This window comes from Stomoxys calcitrans, chromosome 1 (genome assembly GCF_963082655.1).
Source record: "Stomoxys calcitrans chromosome 1, idStoCalc2.1, whole genome shotgun sequence".
Lineage (NCBI taxonomy): Eukaryota > Metazoa > Arthropoda > Insecta > Diptera > Muscidae > Stomoxys > Stomoxys calcitrans.
The window spans coordinates 150,911,611-150,930,313 of NC_081552.1; the positions used below are offsets into that span (position 1 = coordinate 150,911,611).

The 18,703-nt window shown below is 38.6% G+C and overlaps 1 protein-coding gene across 8 annotated transcripts in view; it reads right to left on the reverse strand.

Moving 5' to 3' along the window:
- LOC106092276 (calcium uniporter protein, mitochondrial) overlaps positions 1–3,885 on the reverse strand; it is a 642,340-nt gene extending 638,455 nt beyond the window's left edge. The window contains exons 1-2 of one of the 8 annotated variants that reach the window (XM_059361328.1): positions 3,795–3,885; positions 2,499–2,802 (exon numbers count right to left, since the gene is read on the reverse strand). In XM_059361328.1, coding sequence (XP_059217311.1) covers positions 2,499–2,627 — 129 coding nt within the window. In that variant the 5' untranslated portion in view covers positions 2,628–2,802; positions 3,795–3,885. The other 7 variants (XM_059361329.1, XM_059361327.1, XM_059361311.1 and 4 more) reach the window with 7 other exon arrangements.
- Between the last annotated feature and the right edge of the window lie 14,818 nt (positions 3,886–18,703).

The following is an 18,703-nucleotide window of genomic DNA, read 5'->3' on the forward strand; positions in this document are numbered from 1 at the left end:
TCTTCACTCCAAATGCGGCAATTTTGCTTATTTACGTAGCCATTCAACCAGAAATGAGCCTCATCGCTGAACAAAATTTGTCAAAATTTGAACACATTTCGAACCGAACACTGATTTTGGTAATAAAATTCAATGATTTGCAAGCGTTGCTCGTTAGTAAGTCTATTCATGATGAAATGTCAAAGCATACTGAGCATCTTTCTCTTTGACACCATGTCTGAAATCCCACGTGATCTGTCAAATACTAATGCATGAAAATCCTAACCTCAAAAAAATCACCCTTTATATCGCCTGAGTTAACTTTTCGCGATTGCTTTTATTTTCATGCCTTGTGCGTTTAGGACTTGTATTGAATTATGTTATTCGATGTTTTGTTTTGAGTGGAAAATTGCCACAACACCAAAAATAATTTTCACTTGGTTTACGTGACGATTGGTACTTAGTATGGCGAGTTTGACATGTAAATATGGCGAGTTTGACAAAAAAATATTTAAGTTTCTTCGTAGTTGTTACGTTTACGATGAACAACTAATCATGATATGCAACTCTTTAGAACAATATTTAAAAAATATTCAAGAACACTTAATTGTTGCTCGTCCAGGCGAGTAATGCGAAACTCTTCTACAAGAGTGTTTTATAAATCTTCCAAGACAATAATTTGTTACTCGTCCACACGATTCTTGCGCGATTCTAAAATCGTCCAAAACTCTTCTGACTAATTCCTTGGCAACTCATATGGAAGATTCACGGAGCACTCTTCCAGAAGATTCGTCTTGAGGACACAACTCCTCACGACTGGGAGATCGTCTACGACTCTTAGACGAGACAGCCCGAGACAGAGACATTCAAAAATGTTTGCAGGGTTTCAATTTTATGCAACTGTAGACAGAAATTGTTTCAACTTCTTCCATACTTTTCTAATAGTCACAGCGTGCCTGAATTCGTATGGTTAAATACCGTATGAATTGAAACGCACACAAAAAAAAGAATTCTCCGATATTTTTAACGGTTAGTCCTGAACGTCTCCTGAGTCGTGAGTGTCTCGTGAGTCGTGATTAGTGTCATGAGCAGGATTTCATTCACTCACGCTCACGCTCGATGAAATTCAATTCAATCACATGGTTGGATTTAGTCATATGACACGACAACTCACGTGCACACCTCTACTCCATGCATCATAGATGTGCCGAAGTTTTCAAACAAATAATTCAAGATTTTATTAATTAATTTTCAACATTTGTGTCAGTATTGGGTTATTGGTCAATATTTCTATTATTTTGAACAATGATTTCCTTTAATTTATTGTAGCTTTCATTAAAGGATTTATTGTTACACAATTTAAAGAATTGATTAAAGAAAATTAATAAAAATATTAATTTTTATAAAAAAAAAAATTGGAACACAACTATATACACTTTGTTGGGTTATTTTCTTAGAAATCATCATCTCTCCGAGGAGTTTGGAAAAACAGAAAAAACCATGAATAAGAGCAGCAGCTAGTGAAATCAGCTTCTTTAACCCGGCAAAAGGAATTCTGGTTATAATTTGGTGCGAAGGGCAAAGCAAGATGGTAGGGCGCGACAATGTGACCAAAGACAGTTCAAGTTCAGTGCTATACAAACAAAACGAAACTGGGGACTACAATGACGTTAACTTTGACGACAACGGCGACAGAGAAGACCAAACACCAACAATAATACTAAGCATCATACACAACAAAGGCAACCGCACAGCTTTTGAAAGAAAAAGAGCGAATTAGTGCTACAGGGGGAGCAGAGGCAGAGGCGAAAAAAATGAGCAAAATAAAACCGTTTTATGGGCAAAATAAATAAATAAAATAAAAAGAAACAATGTGAGGCGCATGAAAATGGAAAACAAAACTAACAGCAGCAATAACAAAAAACAAAATTGACTGGGAGCACAAAAGAGGGAGAAACGAAGGTGTTATACAGCTAGGGATCCCGGATTAGAGTATATCGGACAAGTGAGTGTGTAATGGACCGTACAAGTGTGTGCAATGAAGGGGAGAGTGGGCTTGTTGTTGTGTCGAGAACGGCAATGGGTAGATGAAAGTCAAATGGTAATAATGATTAAGTGGGTGCCGAATACTTGTGCCACTAGCAGCTCCAACTAATCTCCCATCTCTACACAAATAGTACTTATCTCTACACTACCATATAAACATTGTACGTGGTGTGTGTATGTGTATGTGTGGGAGTGTGCATTTTTACATTCCTCGGCTACCAGAGAGTTAATCTCTTTTGTTGTCTCTTTGTCTTTGAACTTCATTTGGTTGAGTAAGTCGTCTTGCAGCATTGGATGGAGCACACCACTGCCGCCGCCACCATTCTCTAGAAGAGAGCACTCAAAAGCAGACCGAGCGACCACATGGTAGGCTATGTTTAGGAGTGAGCCCCCATGCACCCCACACTGATAACCCCCTTTCAACGGATAAAAAAGGAAATTCGACACTCATCGTCGACTCATTGGCTACTTACCACACAAACAGTTGCCACAGGCATGATGTGTAGGCCGGTGCTACGGAGGTTGTAGTGCGTAAAATCTGCCGTACGCGTCGTATACCGCATTAGCATACGAAAACTTGTTACACATACGCCTGATGCCATTGTTGTTGTCGATTGAAAGTTGCTGCTCCTGATGTCTTGCTTCTAGCAGTTGTTGTTGTTGTTAATTCTAGGTTCCCTTTTGTTAGCTGCTTGATGGCTGGCTGCTATCTATAACTGTTGTGCTGGTTCTCTGTTCTAACGTTGATTCCTTATTCCTTGCAGAGGTCTACCACACCTAAAAAAATTATCAAAACATATGCAACACACACACAGGCACACACACACACTTCACACTCACTCACAGACTTATGAAGACATGAACTTCACTTTCTTGCTTTTTTAAATTCTTTTAAACCTTTTTTTGATGCTAAAACCACTCTTTAATTATTTTTTTTTGTGCTTAAACAAAAAAGATTGAACACTATTGGGGGTGGTGGTCAGCGGCGATACTTATGGACGTACAGAGCGAGAGGGATAACTATGAAAATGGATAACTTTGCTTGTTGTTGTTGTTGTTATATATTTAATGGAAATCTAATGCTTTTGCTAATTGCGTTTTCCTCGCACTGGTTAAAATATTTCGAGTATTTTGATAGGAGTGGATACTAGACCACCGATTTTTTTCCAAATGTGGCGGTGTACAAAAATAAAAACAAGATGAAATTCTACGCGCCGCGCTCTGAAATACACACACACTCACACACCGTCGCTGATAGAAATCAACCGTGAAGCAAGTGCCGATCGCGAGTCAGGTGTTTTATTGGGGATTTTGATTTTATTTTTTATATTTTGTAAATAATTTAATTTTTTTTTGCTTAATTTTCTTTGGAATACCGTGGTGTAATTGTAAAAAAATATATAGAAACACACAGCTACAGACTCTCAGCACACACACGCACGTACGTTAACGATTCGTTTGTCAAAGGCGACAAGAAGGGAGACGCAACGTTTGAACCAACGGACAACTAAACAATCACTAAAGCGGCGACGAAGTCCAATTCTTAAAATATCATCATTTGCCTCCTCACGTTGTGCGTGAGTTTCGTGTTCTTGGGTTCTTAACACTGCTGGTGTGGTTGTTGTTATTTTTCTTCGCTTGGTGGAAAGGCTGCAGCCGAAATGTGCTGTTGGAGATTCTCTTTGTGTCTCTCGCCACGGCTCTCATTGGAGCTCGCTGACATCTGTTATTCTTTCTATATCGTCAAAATTAATTCTTTTCTTGCTCACCGCGCAAGTTTATTGCTCCCCAAAAACAAATACTTGGCGGATTATGAGAACTTGTACACAACAAGTGCAGGCAGTCATAGCTTTGACAATGGCTGTGCGGCAATAACAAAGGCAACAACAAATCAGCAGCCATATGTCAAATAAAGAAGTAGAACCACGAACACCACAACAAAACAAAATGCCAAATAAAAGCTTTTTTGTATGCCGGCGGCAACAACCAAATAAAAGCTAGGGTTGTATTCCAGCGTTTTGAGTCATGCGGAAAGCTTTTAATCTTTTAACGGTTTAATGATTCGAAATGATGAATTGCAAAATAAATTTAATTGTTGGCCGTTAAGATGGCGAATTAGCACAATACACTGGGGTTCACCAGGTTAGAACCACAATCTCATGGCAGCCTTCATTGGCAAGGGCTGCCGCCTCAGTGTACAACACACTGCTACAACAACAACAAGTGACGCACAGTGGGATTAAAAAAATTGTGCAAATTAGTCTGCCAATTGTGAACAGATACTGGATGATTAGTCCAAGGTATCATTGTCAGCACAACAAGTGTACTTTGGTATACGGTGATGGCATGTAAAGCAGTTGTAGTCCTATGCAGCCTTCGAAATGCATGCTGATGCTCGGCGAATGGAAATTGTCCAACAAGAGGAGCGGGAGGAGCGTCTTGGCTACTGATGAGAGAAGGGAGATCGGTCTGTACGACTCCCCCTTGCTCGTGTCCATTTCAGGTTTCAGTAGCGGGATAAGACTGTACATCTTCCAAACATCGGGTACTATAATGGTGTTCAGATAGGATGGGGATAGTTGTAAGGTAATCTACTCCAGTCAGATCCAGATTCTTCAGCATTAGTGTAGAGATTCTGTCTGGAACTAGCGCTTTGCGCGACTTGGCGCCACGGATGACATTGGTCGCTTCGTGCACGGTTGTTGTTGTTGTTGATGTGGCAGTGTGTTGTACACTGAAAGACTCCATCGGGCCAATGCGGTACGTACAACCGGCTGCCATAGGATTGCACGGTAATTTGTGATGGCTGACCAGCGACACGGACACCACAGACGTACATCACAGACGTACATCACAGAAATATAAACCCCTTGCGTTTTGCAATCTGCCAACTGACAGCTCTATCGTAAAGCTTGACATTTTTGAGATTATACGTACCCAGAACGTTTCAACATACGAACGCTATTTGTGTTGTTTACAGTATCGTAAAAGATTCATCCCGCCTAAAAAATGGGATTAAATCGTGAACATTTTCGTGCGATTACTTTTTACAACTTTCGGCCTGGATTGACTCAATAACAGTGCATCGATTAACTTAATTGAATTTTTAGCGATGAAGCTTCATCGAAGACCAGTGATTATCGGTGGTATGGTAAATTCAACCAAGGTCGTAGCTCACTCCAAGACGAATTTCGTGAAGGTCGTCCAAAATCAGTTGTTGTTGTTCCAAAAACCATTGATGCTGTGCGCCAACTGATATTGCAAGATCGTCATGTGACCTATCGTGAGATTGAGACAACCCTAAGCATTAGTGGGACCAGCATACATTCAATATTGCATGAACATTTGACAGTCAAAAAACTGTATTCGCGTTGTATCCCACACAATTTGTCAATCGCTCAATAAAAGGCTCGTGTCGATTGGTCGAAAGATATGCTCCAAAAATACGAAACAACTGCATATTTGTGCACTCAAAATATCGATTTGATGAGTCACCCGCCGTATAGTCCTGACTTGGCACTAAATCACTTATTTTTATTCCCGTACGTAAAAAATAAAATGAGAGGTCAACGTTTTTCGACACCTGAAGAAGCGGTTGATGCGTTCGGAATGCATATTTTGGAGATAACTTAATCAGAGTGGCAAAAGTGCTTCGACAATTGGTTCAAGCGAATGCAAAAATGCATAGATATTAATGGGGAATATTTTGAAAAACAATAAAGCGATTTTCGATAATTAATATTTGTTCTTGTGTTCTCTAATCCCGAAATATAAAGGGCAACCCTCGTATACTTTTGAAAATATATATTGAGCGACTTAATGATTTGTCCGATGTGTTGTTTTTCGTGGTGCTCTCTTTGTAAAAGGGGACAGATACGCAATTATTACAAAACTACATCGTTTTTGCCAGCCATACGCTTAAAGAGGTATCAAAAACGGGGGTAGCGAGGCAGACCACCGGGATGCTGGTATGCCGCTGTCCTTGCGTGTTTCAGTCGTGCGGTCCACGTAAAATATGACCCAACCAAGTCCATTTTCTCTTCCTCTCTTTTTGTTCTTATTTGCAATTCCTCATTTGAAATGCGTTTTGGCCAGAAAATTTGAAGTATTTGAATTTGAAACAAAGATGTTATCTTTCATTTCCCATTTACTTACGGAAATAACCATCCGCTTCAAATGTTGATCGCTGATTGATTCTTATTTTACACCATACATGACTGTCCAATTATTATTTTTTGAAAAATTCTTTTCTTATACCCTCCACCATAGTATGGAGGTATACTAATTACGTGATTCTGTTTGTAACACCTCGAAATATGCGTCTGAGACCCCATAAAGTATATATATTCTTGATCGTCATGTTATTTTAAGTCAATCTAGCCATGTCCATGTTGTCTGTCGGAAGCTAGCTAACTTTCGAAGGAGTAAAGCTATCCGCTTGAAATTTTGCACAAATACTTCTTATAAGTGTAGGTCGGTTGAGATTGTAAATCTATCCAAATCGGTCCATGTTTTGATATAGCTGCCATATAAACCGATCTGGGATCTTGATTTCTTGAGCCACTAGAGGACGCAATTCTTATCCGATTTGGCTGAAATTTTGCATTAGATGTTTTGTTATAGCTTCTAACAACTGTGCCAATTATGGTTCAAATCGGTCTATAACCTGACATAGCTGTCATATAACCCGATCTTGGATCTTATCTTTTTGACCCATTAGAGGGCGCAATTCCTATCCGATTTGGCTGATATTTTGCATGAGGTGTTTTGTTATGACTTCTAACAACTATGCCAAATATGCTATATAAACCGATCTGGGATCTTGACTTCTTGAGTCTCAAGAGTGCGTAATTTTTATCCGATTTGGCTGAAATTTTGTACAACGGCTTCTCCCATGACCTTCAATATATTTGTCAAATATGGTCTAAATCGGTCTTCAGCCTGATACAGCTCCCCTACAAACCGATCTCCCTATTTTACTTTTTTCGATTTCGCTGAAATTTTACACATAATGGTAAAAATTTCTACTGTGGTTTCCAACACTCAATTTGATTAGCATATCAATTCTTTTCTTTTATTTTTTGTTTGTCTAAAAAGAGATACCAGGAAAGAACTCGACTAACGCGATTAATGGTGGAGGGTATAAAAGATTCGGCAGAACCTAACACGCTTTTACTTGTTAAACTTAGCATCTTAAGCTAAAAAAAAATTAAACGTATAAAGACGCTGCTATTTGTAAGGCTATTCAAGGTCGATATCCTAACTTTCAACGACATTTGGACCTTCATCTTAGATTTTTGTCTTTAATAACAAGACGCAAAGTTAAGGATTTATCAACCTACCAGTTAAACACGTTCACAAAAGGGAATGTTTCCTTAAAAAGTTTGATAATTTATCATCTTTAAATTAAATGTGCTAATCTTTGGCTCGAATCATTAAAAGGGATAAACATATTTTCGGTGTATAAATTGATATTTGACTTAAAGAAAATAACGGTCGAAATTCAAAACTTTATTTTTTGCTACTATTATGGCTATCTACATATATTTATTTTTATTTCCGTAGTTATATGTTATCATTTCTATTTTCATTTGCCTTATTGAAAATTTTGCTAGAATTTTGATTATTATTTAAGATACCTCCTATGAATTTTCATATATAAGTTATTTTCCATTTTCAATTAAGAGATGTACATGAATTGTTTTAAGAGTTTCATAAGATAATGAACAAGTAATATGCAACATAATATCTTGTTGCAGAACATCATTGGGACCTCCGTTTCCGCCTATGTTTCTAATCGTGTATACATCTAAATACATACATTTTCCATCTATACATTCGTTTCCCTTATTTTCTTTAGAGCTACTTTTTATTTCATTTCGTGTTAAGCAAATAAAAATAAATGTGCGTAAAATTTGTATATTTGTCGGTAGCTAAGTGGTAAGGGATCATTGATGGTTATCGAACTCCCCTCCGACGAGCAATAAGGCTGGACTTAAACCTGCATCCCCTACGATCGTACTCCCAAATGACACCATCTACATCCCAATGTGGAATAAGCTACAGTGTGTCGTTTGGATCATTTAAGGCTTTACCTTGAGCTCGTTTTTATACCCTCTACTTAAGATGGGGGTAAACCAATTTCGACATTTAGTTTGTAACACCTCGAAATACCTTAATGTAGGTCGGTTGGGATAGTAAATGAACGAAATCGGTCCACGTTTTGATATAGCTCCGATATATACCGATCTCCGGTTATACTTCTCGGGCATTTAGATAGCGCCATGCTTATCCGATTTGGCTGAAAATTGTACGATAACTTTCCTATGACTTTCCTGATTTAGTGGATGTGACCATCCGCAAGAAATGGGGCTTTTTAAAGCGATCTGCATGGTTCAGCGGTAGGAACAAGAAAACATCCTCCTTCTTCTTCTGTTCCTGTGGTATCACAACGGACGAAAACGTCTGATGGCAGACTGCCACTTAAACCTAACCTAACCTTCCTATGACCTCCAACAGATGATCATAAATCTTGATTTTTTCGAAAAATATTTGGCTCGCGCGATGCTGTTGGCTATCAACACGAATCTTTTAGTTCACACAGAAAACAAAAGGGCGATAATGTTTCTCATCACAATACTATTAAACCAAGAAAATTTTAAATGATTTAAAAATACATACAATTAATTACTCTATTTTGATTTATATGCTAGTTAATTTTCTCATGCATTTGTAGTCAAATTTCAAATTATTTTCAAATTTTAAATCACCCTAAACAAAATGTATACATATGGTCAGTCATTTATATTCTCTTTCTTCTATCTTCAGAAACACATGTTAAAAAGAAAGTTAATTTAATTAACTTGTCTGTTGTGGCTCACCCTCGTTGAAAGTAGTTCGATATAGCTGCCATATAGACTGATCGGCCGATTTTTAGCCTTAAGCCCATAATTACCGCATTTATTACCCGATTTCGCTGAAATTTGGAACGGCGATTCGTACTATGCCTACCGATGCCCGAACCGAATATAGTCCAAATTGGACTATGGCAGCTATGCCATATAGACTGATTTGTCAATCTGTCGAGACCGTTTTCAATTGTTCCTGTTATAAATTTTTCATAAATTACTTGCACTTTTACAAAACCAAAACTGCCTGAAAGAGCATTCCAATGCTTTTGCCATGTACTAGAGTGTTCTTAACTATAGTCTTGTTTCCAATTTTTGTCTGAATATTGGATGTTAATTCTCAATGGTTCGGCTGCTATAGACCAAAATATCTAAAGCTAAATCTGGAGGCTTGATTTTCACCGTTGACGTATGGTCGAGTGCGCCCCACCCTGACACAAAACATAAAGGTCTCTCTAGAATTTTGGTCATAACTTCAAGGTTGCAAAAAGTTGCAGCTGCATGTAGCATCTTAAGACCACCATTGACATTGGTGTAAAATATCAAGATGAAACTTAACTTAAAACCTTCTTGAAGCGCAATTATACTGGCGAGATAACATTACAAACTTATAAATAAAATACTAAAGGTCTGGTTATGATCTCGTAAATGTAGAACAAATGTATCGTAAATGTAAAGAGGCAATTATGCTTATTACCAAACGTAGCATTTGACATTTCAAACAAAACAATTTTTTTTTTTGTTTGTTTGCTTCTTTTTCGAGACGAGCTGGATGATCGGGGATCCAAATGGAAAAGGAATGCTAAAGAGTTTCCAATTGCATCTCCGATCATCCAGCTCGTCTCGAAAGAGAAACAAACAAAAATTTTAAAATTTGATGATCTCACCCTAACAGGCAAAGAATATATATACTTTATGGGGTCTCAGACGAATATTTCGAGTAGTTACAAACAGAATGACGAAATTAGTATACCCCCATCCTATGGTGGAGGGTATAAAGACTTGAAAAATCAAAACAATTTTTTTTAACAAAAAAAGACTTGATGGTGAGAGGAATCTGACGTCAAAGAACTTCAGGCATAACTCAAGAGAAGGTTGGAGAAGACGGCCCTCCACGCAGTGATGCTTGAAGTTGAGACGTCTCTCCAACTGAAGGAGTACGCAATGGCGGCCTTTTCGAATATTGAGAGGGCATTTAACAACGTGGAGATGGGTTGACAGTCACCACTCTGAGCCGCCCGGGGAGACAGAATACCGCCAAGTTTCCTTTCTGGACACTATGGACGCGGTGAGCAGACTGAGGAGGGTTTCAGGAGATAGGGACTGGATTGGGACTATACTGAGACACACACAACATTTCAGGGAGAGCAATGTGCCATAACGATAGACGCAAAAGAAATTGTGGGAAGTGATTTACACTTTTCGACATCAGTTGTTGTTGATGATGTTGAAGCCACATTTGTAAGTGGAGGTAGCGATTCTCTTCAAACTCGTTGCGGTCACCGATCGTCGAGGGAACGTTATGGCCATTGGTTATTAAAAGACGTCAATAGACCTCCTTGGCACATCGAGTATCACAGGCACTCAGTATTTAAGCATGAGTCGTTGACGCCCGGCCTCTCACGGAGACTCTCCCTTCGAAACCGCTGATGGACCTCGACTTCAAATGCCTTTTACTAAACAAAGCCTTTCACTAATCGCAACCTGTGGACTCGCCCGGTAGCTCTCAGCTGAGCTTCTCGTAATGACGATGAAGACCAAACAAATGGGAGCTCAGAGCTTCAACTGATGTGGTGCTTATAATCATCGCGTGCCGGGTCGAAATCAGTATGTGTATATGGCGGCTCTCAAGGCCGTGGGCTCTAGTACAGTGAGGTCGAAGTGCGTGGAGGAGTGTGTGGAATCCCCGAATAGACCTCAGTTTCACGGCATAGTGATAAGATGCATTAGCAGATAAGTCAGGGCCGTATTGGCGCTTATCCCTTTACTCTTCTTGTAATTTCTTGTTATCACATATGTTTCACATTTTTCACAACATTTACTTTTCACAACAGGTCAGACTGACCACCTTGTCATGATGGGCTACCCAATTAACCTTTATTATTAACAATAATGTGTAATAAATGCCACAGAGAAATAAAATAGGAGCAGTTTTCTAAACATTAATTTTTGGTTTTGAAATGTCTTCAAATTTTATCACCTGACACGAAAACGGAACGTAAAATTTTGTTTTTACTGAATTCTATTTTCCGTTTACGGTCGACAAACGTTCGGTAATCGTTTGCATGCGTTTCCATAAAGCGAAACAAAAAAGCTGACACGTTTTCCTACATTTACGAGAGCATAACCAGGCCTTCATTTTGAATAACTTATACAACAACTTAACATACACAAAACTACATAAAACGCAAGAAAAAAATCCTTATTTATCAATACAAATTTTATTTATTTTATTTACTATTATTATGTTGTTTTCACTTCACTTTTGCACTGAGACCAACTAATTACCTCTTTTCTCTTTTGATGCTATTCTTCAATAGTACCGTTAGAATGACTCAATCACATGTATACTTTCGAGATGCTTAACCTCTTAAGAGTTAATGTATATGGTACCAAATATTAGACTCTCATTTTTTGAATTTTCGCCAATGGCTGCGACCACTGTGCGATGTTTACTCAGGGGGTTGATGCTGTCGCTGTTCCAAAAAGAAAGACATATTGCTTATAATGCTTAGGCCATAGTGCTTAGGCCACACATATGCTGCGCGAGATGATACAGTGGTCTGTTCTTAGAGATGTTGCTTGGTTTAACAAATGTTGCGTGTTATTTTCAAAAGGTAAATGTTGGTAAGATGGAGGTTTGGCAACATTTCGCTAATGTGCGCAAATCAGCATGTTGTTTAATGATCACGAAACATGCAGGAAGCAACCCAACACAACAATATTCGCATAGGCCTTTTTAAATGAGCTAAATGATCATTTAATAAGGCAATAAAATCAAAGATATTTATGTGAAAATGTATGTATAGTGGGTGATGTTGATTGCTAAATGAAACAGGAGTAAAAAAAATTTGCTTCACTTTATATGATACATACAGACAATAAAAATATTATTGTAGAAACCGAAATCAAAAGCTAACTAGAATTTGAAAAAAATTACACTCGAAAAGGAAAAAAAAAGAAAAGAATATAAAAATGTTCACATGGTTAAAAATCCTTAAACCGATTTATATTAAGAAACTAGGTTCTTTACGTAAATTTAAAATTTGCAGCAAAATCTAAATTTACAAAACCGTCGGAAGGAAATTCAAACATTACTGATCATGGTTAACTTGCTAGATCACTTGAGTACCTTTGTCTAAAATGTTCTCTATATAAAGTTTAGCACGTTTAATATTGGCCATATATATTAGACTTGGGGTCTAATATTTCCATGGAATTTCAGCACAAAATTTCTTGTAAGTCGGGGTTTTGCAACCGCACCGTGTTTCGCCACTTCACCGACCGAATTTCAGACGTTAGGTCACTCCTGTTCGAGCTGCGGCGGGCAGAAAAAAAGCAATGATTGGGAGCAAGGACGACGTGTTCTACACGATAGTCAATGAGAGCTAAATCTGCCGCTTAGATCACCACAATTTAGGTAAATTGATTTGCGAACACAAACGGCTCTCAAAAATTCTGTCTCATCAGCAAAAGAGACCGTGAGCAATTCAGCATATTAACCTGCAGGGGCAAGGTATTTCTAAATGAGACAATAAAACAAAAACCTATGAATATGGAATGAAATAATTACCAATTGAAATGTGGCAGGAATTAATCAAAAAGCCCCAAAAAATTATGAAATTTTCGATGAAAAATTCTCCAACAAAACATAGAAAAAAATCTATTACAACGAATTGATCAGAAATTGAAAAGTTCAGAAAAACCTACAAAGCAAAAATAAATTAGAAGAAGAACAAGTAGAAAGGCGTTAAGTTCGGCCGGGCCGAACTTTGGATATCCACCACCTCGGGTATATATGTAAAGCACTTTTCATCAAAATCCGGTGAAAATTGCATACCTTATTTTCCATAGCAGTTATATCGAAATATGTTCCGAATTGGACCAAATACTAATAAGTACAAGTCATTGTTCAATTGTGTATATCAATACATTGGTCTTTTTCGTAGCTATATTTAAAAATAAACCGATCTGAACCATATACAAGATGGAAGTGGAAAAGCCTAACATAAGTCACTGTGGCCAACACTTTAAATCGAGATGTCGGTCTATATGGCAGCTTTATGCAAATCTTGATCGATCTAGACCAAATTGCAAAAATATGTGGAGGGGCTTAACTTAACTCTCTGTCCCAAATTTCGGCAACATCGGACATTAAATGCGCCTTTAATGGTCCCAAAACTTTAAATGGAGAGATCGGTCTATATGGCAGCTATATCCAAATCTGGACCGATCTGTGACATATTGCAAAAGTATATGAAGGGGCTTAACTTAACTCACTGTCCCAAATTTCAGCGAAATCGGATAATAAATGTGGCTTTTATGGACCTAAGACCCTAAATCGGAGCATCAGTCTATATGGTAGCTATATCCAAATCTGAACCAATCTGGGCCAAATTGACGAAGGATGTCGAAGGGCTTAACACAACTCACTGTCCCAAATTTCAGCAAAATCGGATAATAAATGTGGTTTTTATTGGCCTAAGAGACCCTAAATAGGCGGATCGGTCTATATAGGGCCTTTTTCAAGATATAGTCCGATATAGCCCATTTTCGAACTTAACCTGCTTATGGACAAGAAAATAATCTGTGCAAAGTTTCAGCTCAACCTCACGTCAGTGGTCGCTGCAATTTGGGTAGCCACAATGTCCATAAGCATAAGATGTGCGGCTGTGATGCACAAAAAAGCTTTCCTTTAGATACGGTTAAGTGTTGAGCAGTAGGTGGATTTTTGAAGCGCCGTCCACCAGACCACAGCACCATATAGCATAATAGGTCAGACAACTGCAGTATATACCCAATGCATGACACGCGGTCTTAATCCCCAACTTTTCCCAATGCCTCTTTTGCAGGTGTATAGGGCAAGAGTGGCCTCTCTTGCCCTTTCCAAAATGGTGGATTTGAAGTTAAATTTTCTGTCCAGCAATACACCCAGGTATTTTGCGCTATCTGTAAATGGAACATTCTCTCCACCCAAGGAGACAGGTTTGACTGTAGGCAACTTGTATCTTCTGCTGAAAGAACTACTTATGTCTTGCTTGGATTTATACCCAGACCACTTTCGGTAGCCCACTTTGCTGTTGCACGTAGAGCTTCCTGAAGTATATCTCTTAGAGTGCTGGGAAACTTTCCCCTAACCGCAATTGCCACGTCATCAGCATACGCGACCACTTTTACACCTTTTTCTTCCAGAGGCAATAATATATTGTTAATGGCTATATTCCAAAGTAGAGGAGTTCCTCTGCGGCCCCTTTTTTTAGATCCACAGATCCCAAGCCTGCCGTAATGCATCTTTTAGTAAGTACGTTAATTTGTAATTTGTAATTTATTTATTTACACCCGCACAACAAGAATATAAAATTCTTATAATTAAAGTGCGGGTAATATCTCCAACAATTGTACATATGTAGTAAACACTTAAAACTAAGAATCTATAGCTATACAATACATCACAGATTTTGAATGAATAACTTACGGAAAAAACTAACAATTGTGGCTTTGTAGATTTGAATTTAAAAGAAAAAAAAAACAAAAGTGAATTTATCAATTAAAGAGGAATTAGTAGACTTAGTTGATCCGAAAAAAAAGAAATTAAGGTAAGTATAGAAGAATAAAAATAAATATATAAATGAGTCTTAACATTCATCAACTTAATGCAGTAAAATGTTTCCAAAGTCTGGTTTTAAATGTTGCCGAGTTACTGAGTAATTGCAGATCGTTAGGAAGAGAATTCCAGAGACGTACAGCGAATATGAACATTGCCATTCAGAAACAAGCCTCCGATACATTTTGGGAATGATTTTTTTACCTCTAGTAGATCTGGCGAAATCAATAAATCCATACAGATATTGTGGTGCCTGCGTGTAGATCAGTTTATGCAGGAAAGTAAGCGATCTTAGGAACAACAATTGCTGTAAGGAGACGCCATACAGAGATAAACAGTATTCAGAGATGGAATCGCGCCGTCTCAAGCCAAATACATAACGAGTAACGCTATTAAAAAAGGTGTTTAGCTTACGTCTACTTACCGAGTCGCAATTAGCAAACAACTCACAGCCGTAGAGAATGCCAGGAACAAGATAAGTCTTTGCCAAGAGAAACCTAACCCGCAGCGGAGTAACCGACTGAGTGGCCCAGAGAGCACGCAATTTTGAATATCCCTGGCCAACAACAGAGTCGATATGATTACTCCAAGTCAGAGTGCTGTTAATAACAACGCCCAAGTTCTTTGCATGAGGAACGATTTCCAATCTAGAGTCGTTAATAAATATACCGACATAACATGAAAAACGAGACAGCCTGTTTCTGATAACCACACACTTGGATTTTACGGGGTTGAGACACAGGCCATTGGCTTTCGCCCACGTGCTGACTCTTGACAGATCATGATTAAGTAGACGTATGTTTTCAGCAATCTCATCCCTCGGTCTGCCGATATATATTTGTACATCGTCAACGTACATATGTACCTCACAATAAGACAATTGACCCGCCAAGTCGTTACTGTACAATGAAAAGAGAAGAGGACCCAGAATTGATCCCTGAGGAACACCTTTTGAATCAAGCAGAGGTGCCGATAGAGAAGACTTATAACTGACGGACTGAGTGCGGTGTGACAGATACGACAAAATAAGACGAACGGACGTAGAGGAAAAATTGTAAAGATGTCTCATCTTATCACATAACAAGGAATGATCCACAGTGTCAAATGCCTTAGAATGGTCAAGAAGAACAAGGAAATTTGTCATTCTCCAAATTGACCCTGATCCTCTCAGTAACCTCTGCCAAGGCAGTTACGCAGCTGTGGTAAGGTCGAAATCCGGACTGTCTCACATACAACAAAGAGTTCTCGTTGACAAAAGACGACATTTGCAAATACAACAATTTCTCAAAGACCTTTGACAAGTAACAAAGAATCGCAATTGGTCTATATTCCTTGGAATTTTTAGGCAGTGGGATGACTTTGGCATGTTTCCACGCTAATGGAAAGTAACTCGTGATCAAAATCCTATTGAAAACATAGGTTACATGAGGAATAATAAGGGGGAGCAAGAGTCTTACAAATCTAGGATCAATGCCATCAGATCCGACAGCGTTAGACTTTACAGTCGCGACGCACTCAAGGACAGCGGTGGGACCAATACAGCTGAAGCCAAAACCAGAGTCGTCATCGAGGGAGGGGGAGATATTGAAGCCATAGAAATTGGGATCAACTGGGATCTGTGGGACATTAACAAAAGCATCGTTAAGCCCATTGATGTCCAAGTTTGTTGAACATCTATTAGTATCTTTCCCAATTCCTATGTCTCGAATAACCTTCCACGTTCTCTTGGAGCCTATTGCAGAAGTAAAGCGTCTGTACTAGTAGTCTTTCTTGGCTATCTTAATCAACTTATTGACATGGTCTCTTGCTAAGCGAAAGGCATCATGTAACTCAGGCGTCCTGAAACGTCTCCACCGGCGATGCGACATATTCCTCACGTGAATAGCCGAACGAATATCCCGGGAGAACCACGGTTTCGATCTGGAAGACACTTCTCTAGTCTTGAGTGGAACCGTAAGTTCCTGTAGGTCACGGATATTTCTCTGTAGAAAGTCAGTTTGTTCATCGATAGTTTCCATACGAAATATCAGATCCCTGTCGATGAGCACAGCACTCGAAAGCAAAAAATCATGGTCGAGACGGGCAAAGTCTCTATATGAATAAGTTTCCCTAGTCCTGGTGAGCTCAAATTCATAACATAAAAAGATCAAGTCATGGTTCGAAAAACATGAGGCTGACAGTTTGTCGTATAGGAGGACTTTCGAAGTATCACTAACAAAGTACAGATCGAGAAGCGTGCTGGAGGATGCGGAAAAATGCGTGGGAATTGTTGAATTGACAGGCAAAAGCCCCAAGGAAGACATTTCAAACGTCAAGCCCGTGTCCTGTAAAACATTAGAGTTAAAGTCCCCAGCAACCACAATGTCTGAGTAAGCAAGAGAGAGAGGTTCAAGGACAGAGAAAAAATCTCGCGTATCCGTACGGTTGTTCGGTCTATTAACGCACCCCACTAGGAGCTTGGTATCGGCAGCAGACACCTCAACGAAAACATACTCAATTGGGCCAACTGGGTTAGACTTTGTACATAACTGAGTATTCAGGTAGTTTCTCACATACAGAGCGGTGCCGCCCCCACGACGTAATCTATCAGCTCTATGCACGCTATATCCTGAGAGATCAATAAAGGCATTAGGTGTTGTTTGATTCAGCCATGTCTCCGATACACACACTATATCAATATCAGAGTTCTCAAAAATCATCTTGAATTCGTCAAGCTTGTTATTCAGGCTTTGGGCATTAATATGACAGATATTTAATCCCTTATGTTGCCTAGACAATATCCTGATCATATTCGCCGTTGTATCTCTAGTATTAGTTGTAGCAGTCATATTTAAAGAAGTAAAAAGATTTCATTAAATCCTCAGCAACTCGGAAGATGATAAATGTTATTGGTGAAGATAAATTAGTTTTGATGAATGATAAGGTACTATAATAAAAATGTAAGAAATGCATGGCAAAAGAACTAAATATAGGATAACATAAATGACATGAGATTAGTTGTGGTTTATGAGATGATGTTAGTAGTAGAATTTTGTGTGTGGTTAGTATGACGAAACCCATTTAAAGCATCAGAATTTTCAATGCATACCGGAACGTCGCTGGGATCACGCTTCACATACACTAGTCCTTTGAAAGTATAAGCTGAGTGTAAAAGTTTCTTTCTTTTTAGGGAGAGGGCATCTTGTAAGATTCTATAATTTGAATTCGAAATGTTTTCATTTATATAGAACTGACATGTTGAGTCAAATCCAATCAGGTTGAGAGATAAGGTGGTATTGTTTCTCTTCCGAAATTCAGATAGTCCTTTCAAAAGTAAATTTTTGTCATACGGAGACATCAATGTAGCAATAATTACTCCATCCGGTGAATTTCTTTCTTTAGTGTTGTTTCTATTTCTTAGCCGGTGTATAGATTTGAGTTTTGGAGTCGGAATATTACAGCTTGTGCAGATTTTTGTGAAAATGTTATTTAGGTTTTCATTTTCATTGAAAGGGATTCCATTTATACGAAGATCTGCAGCAACCGGAGCATTTTCTTGACGTAAGACTTGCAGTTTGATCTCTTTTAATTCCAGTTTGAGCACATCGATTTCACACACTGCAGTCTCTAGTTTCTTGACTCTATCACTGATATCAGCAATGTCTGCACGTAACTCGCATAATCTTTTGTCCAGTTCATTAAAGATTCGGTTTTCAGATTCTTTTAACAATGATTTCATACGATCTTCGATTCTATCGCTTAGCTTCTCAAAACGGTCATCCAATATCTGCATCAAGCGAAGTGGAGAGTCAGAGAGCCTTGGTGTCTTTGTGATGTTACCAACCAATGTGCGGTGTAACACGCTATCACGGTTCCTCTTAACTGCCTTGGAATCCATGCTGATGCTTTCATTAGGGTCGAGGGGCCGTGCAAAATCGCCTGGATTCGAAGATTGGGATGGCATTGT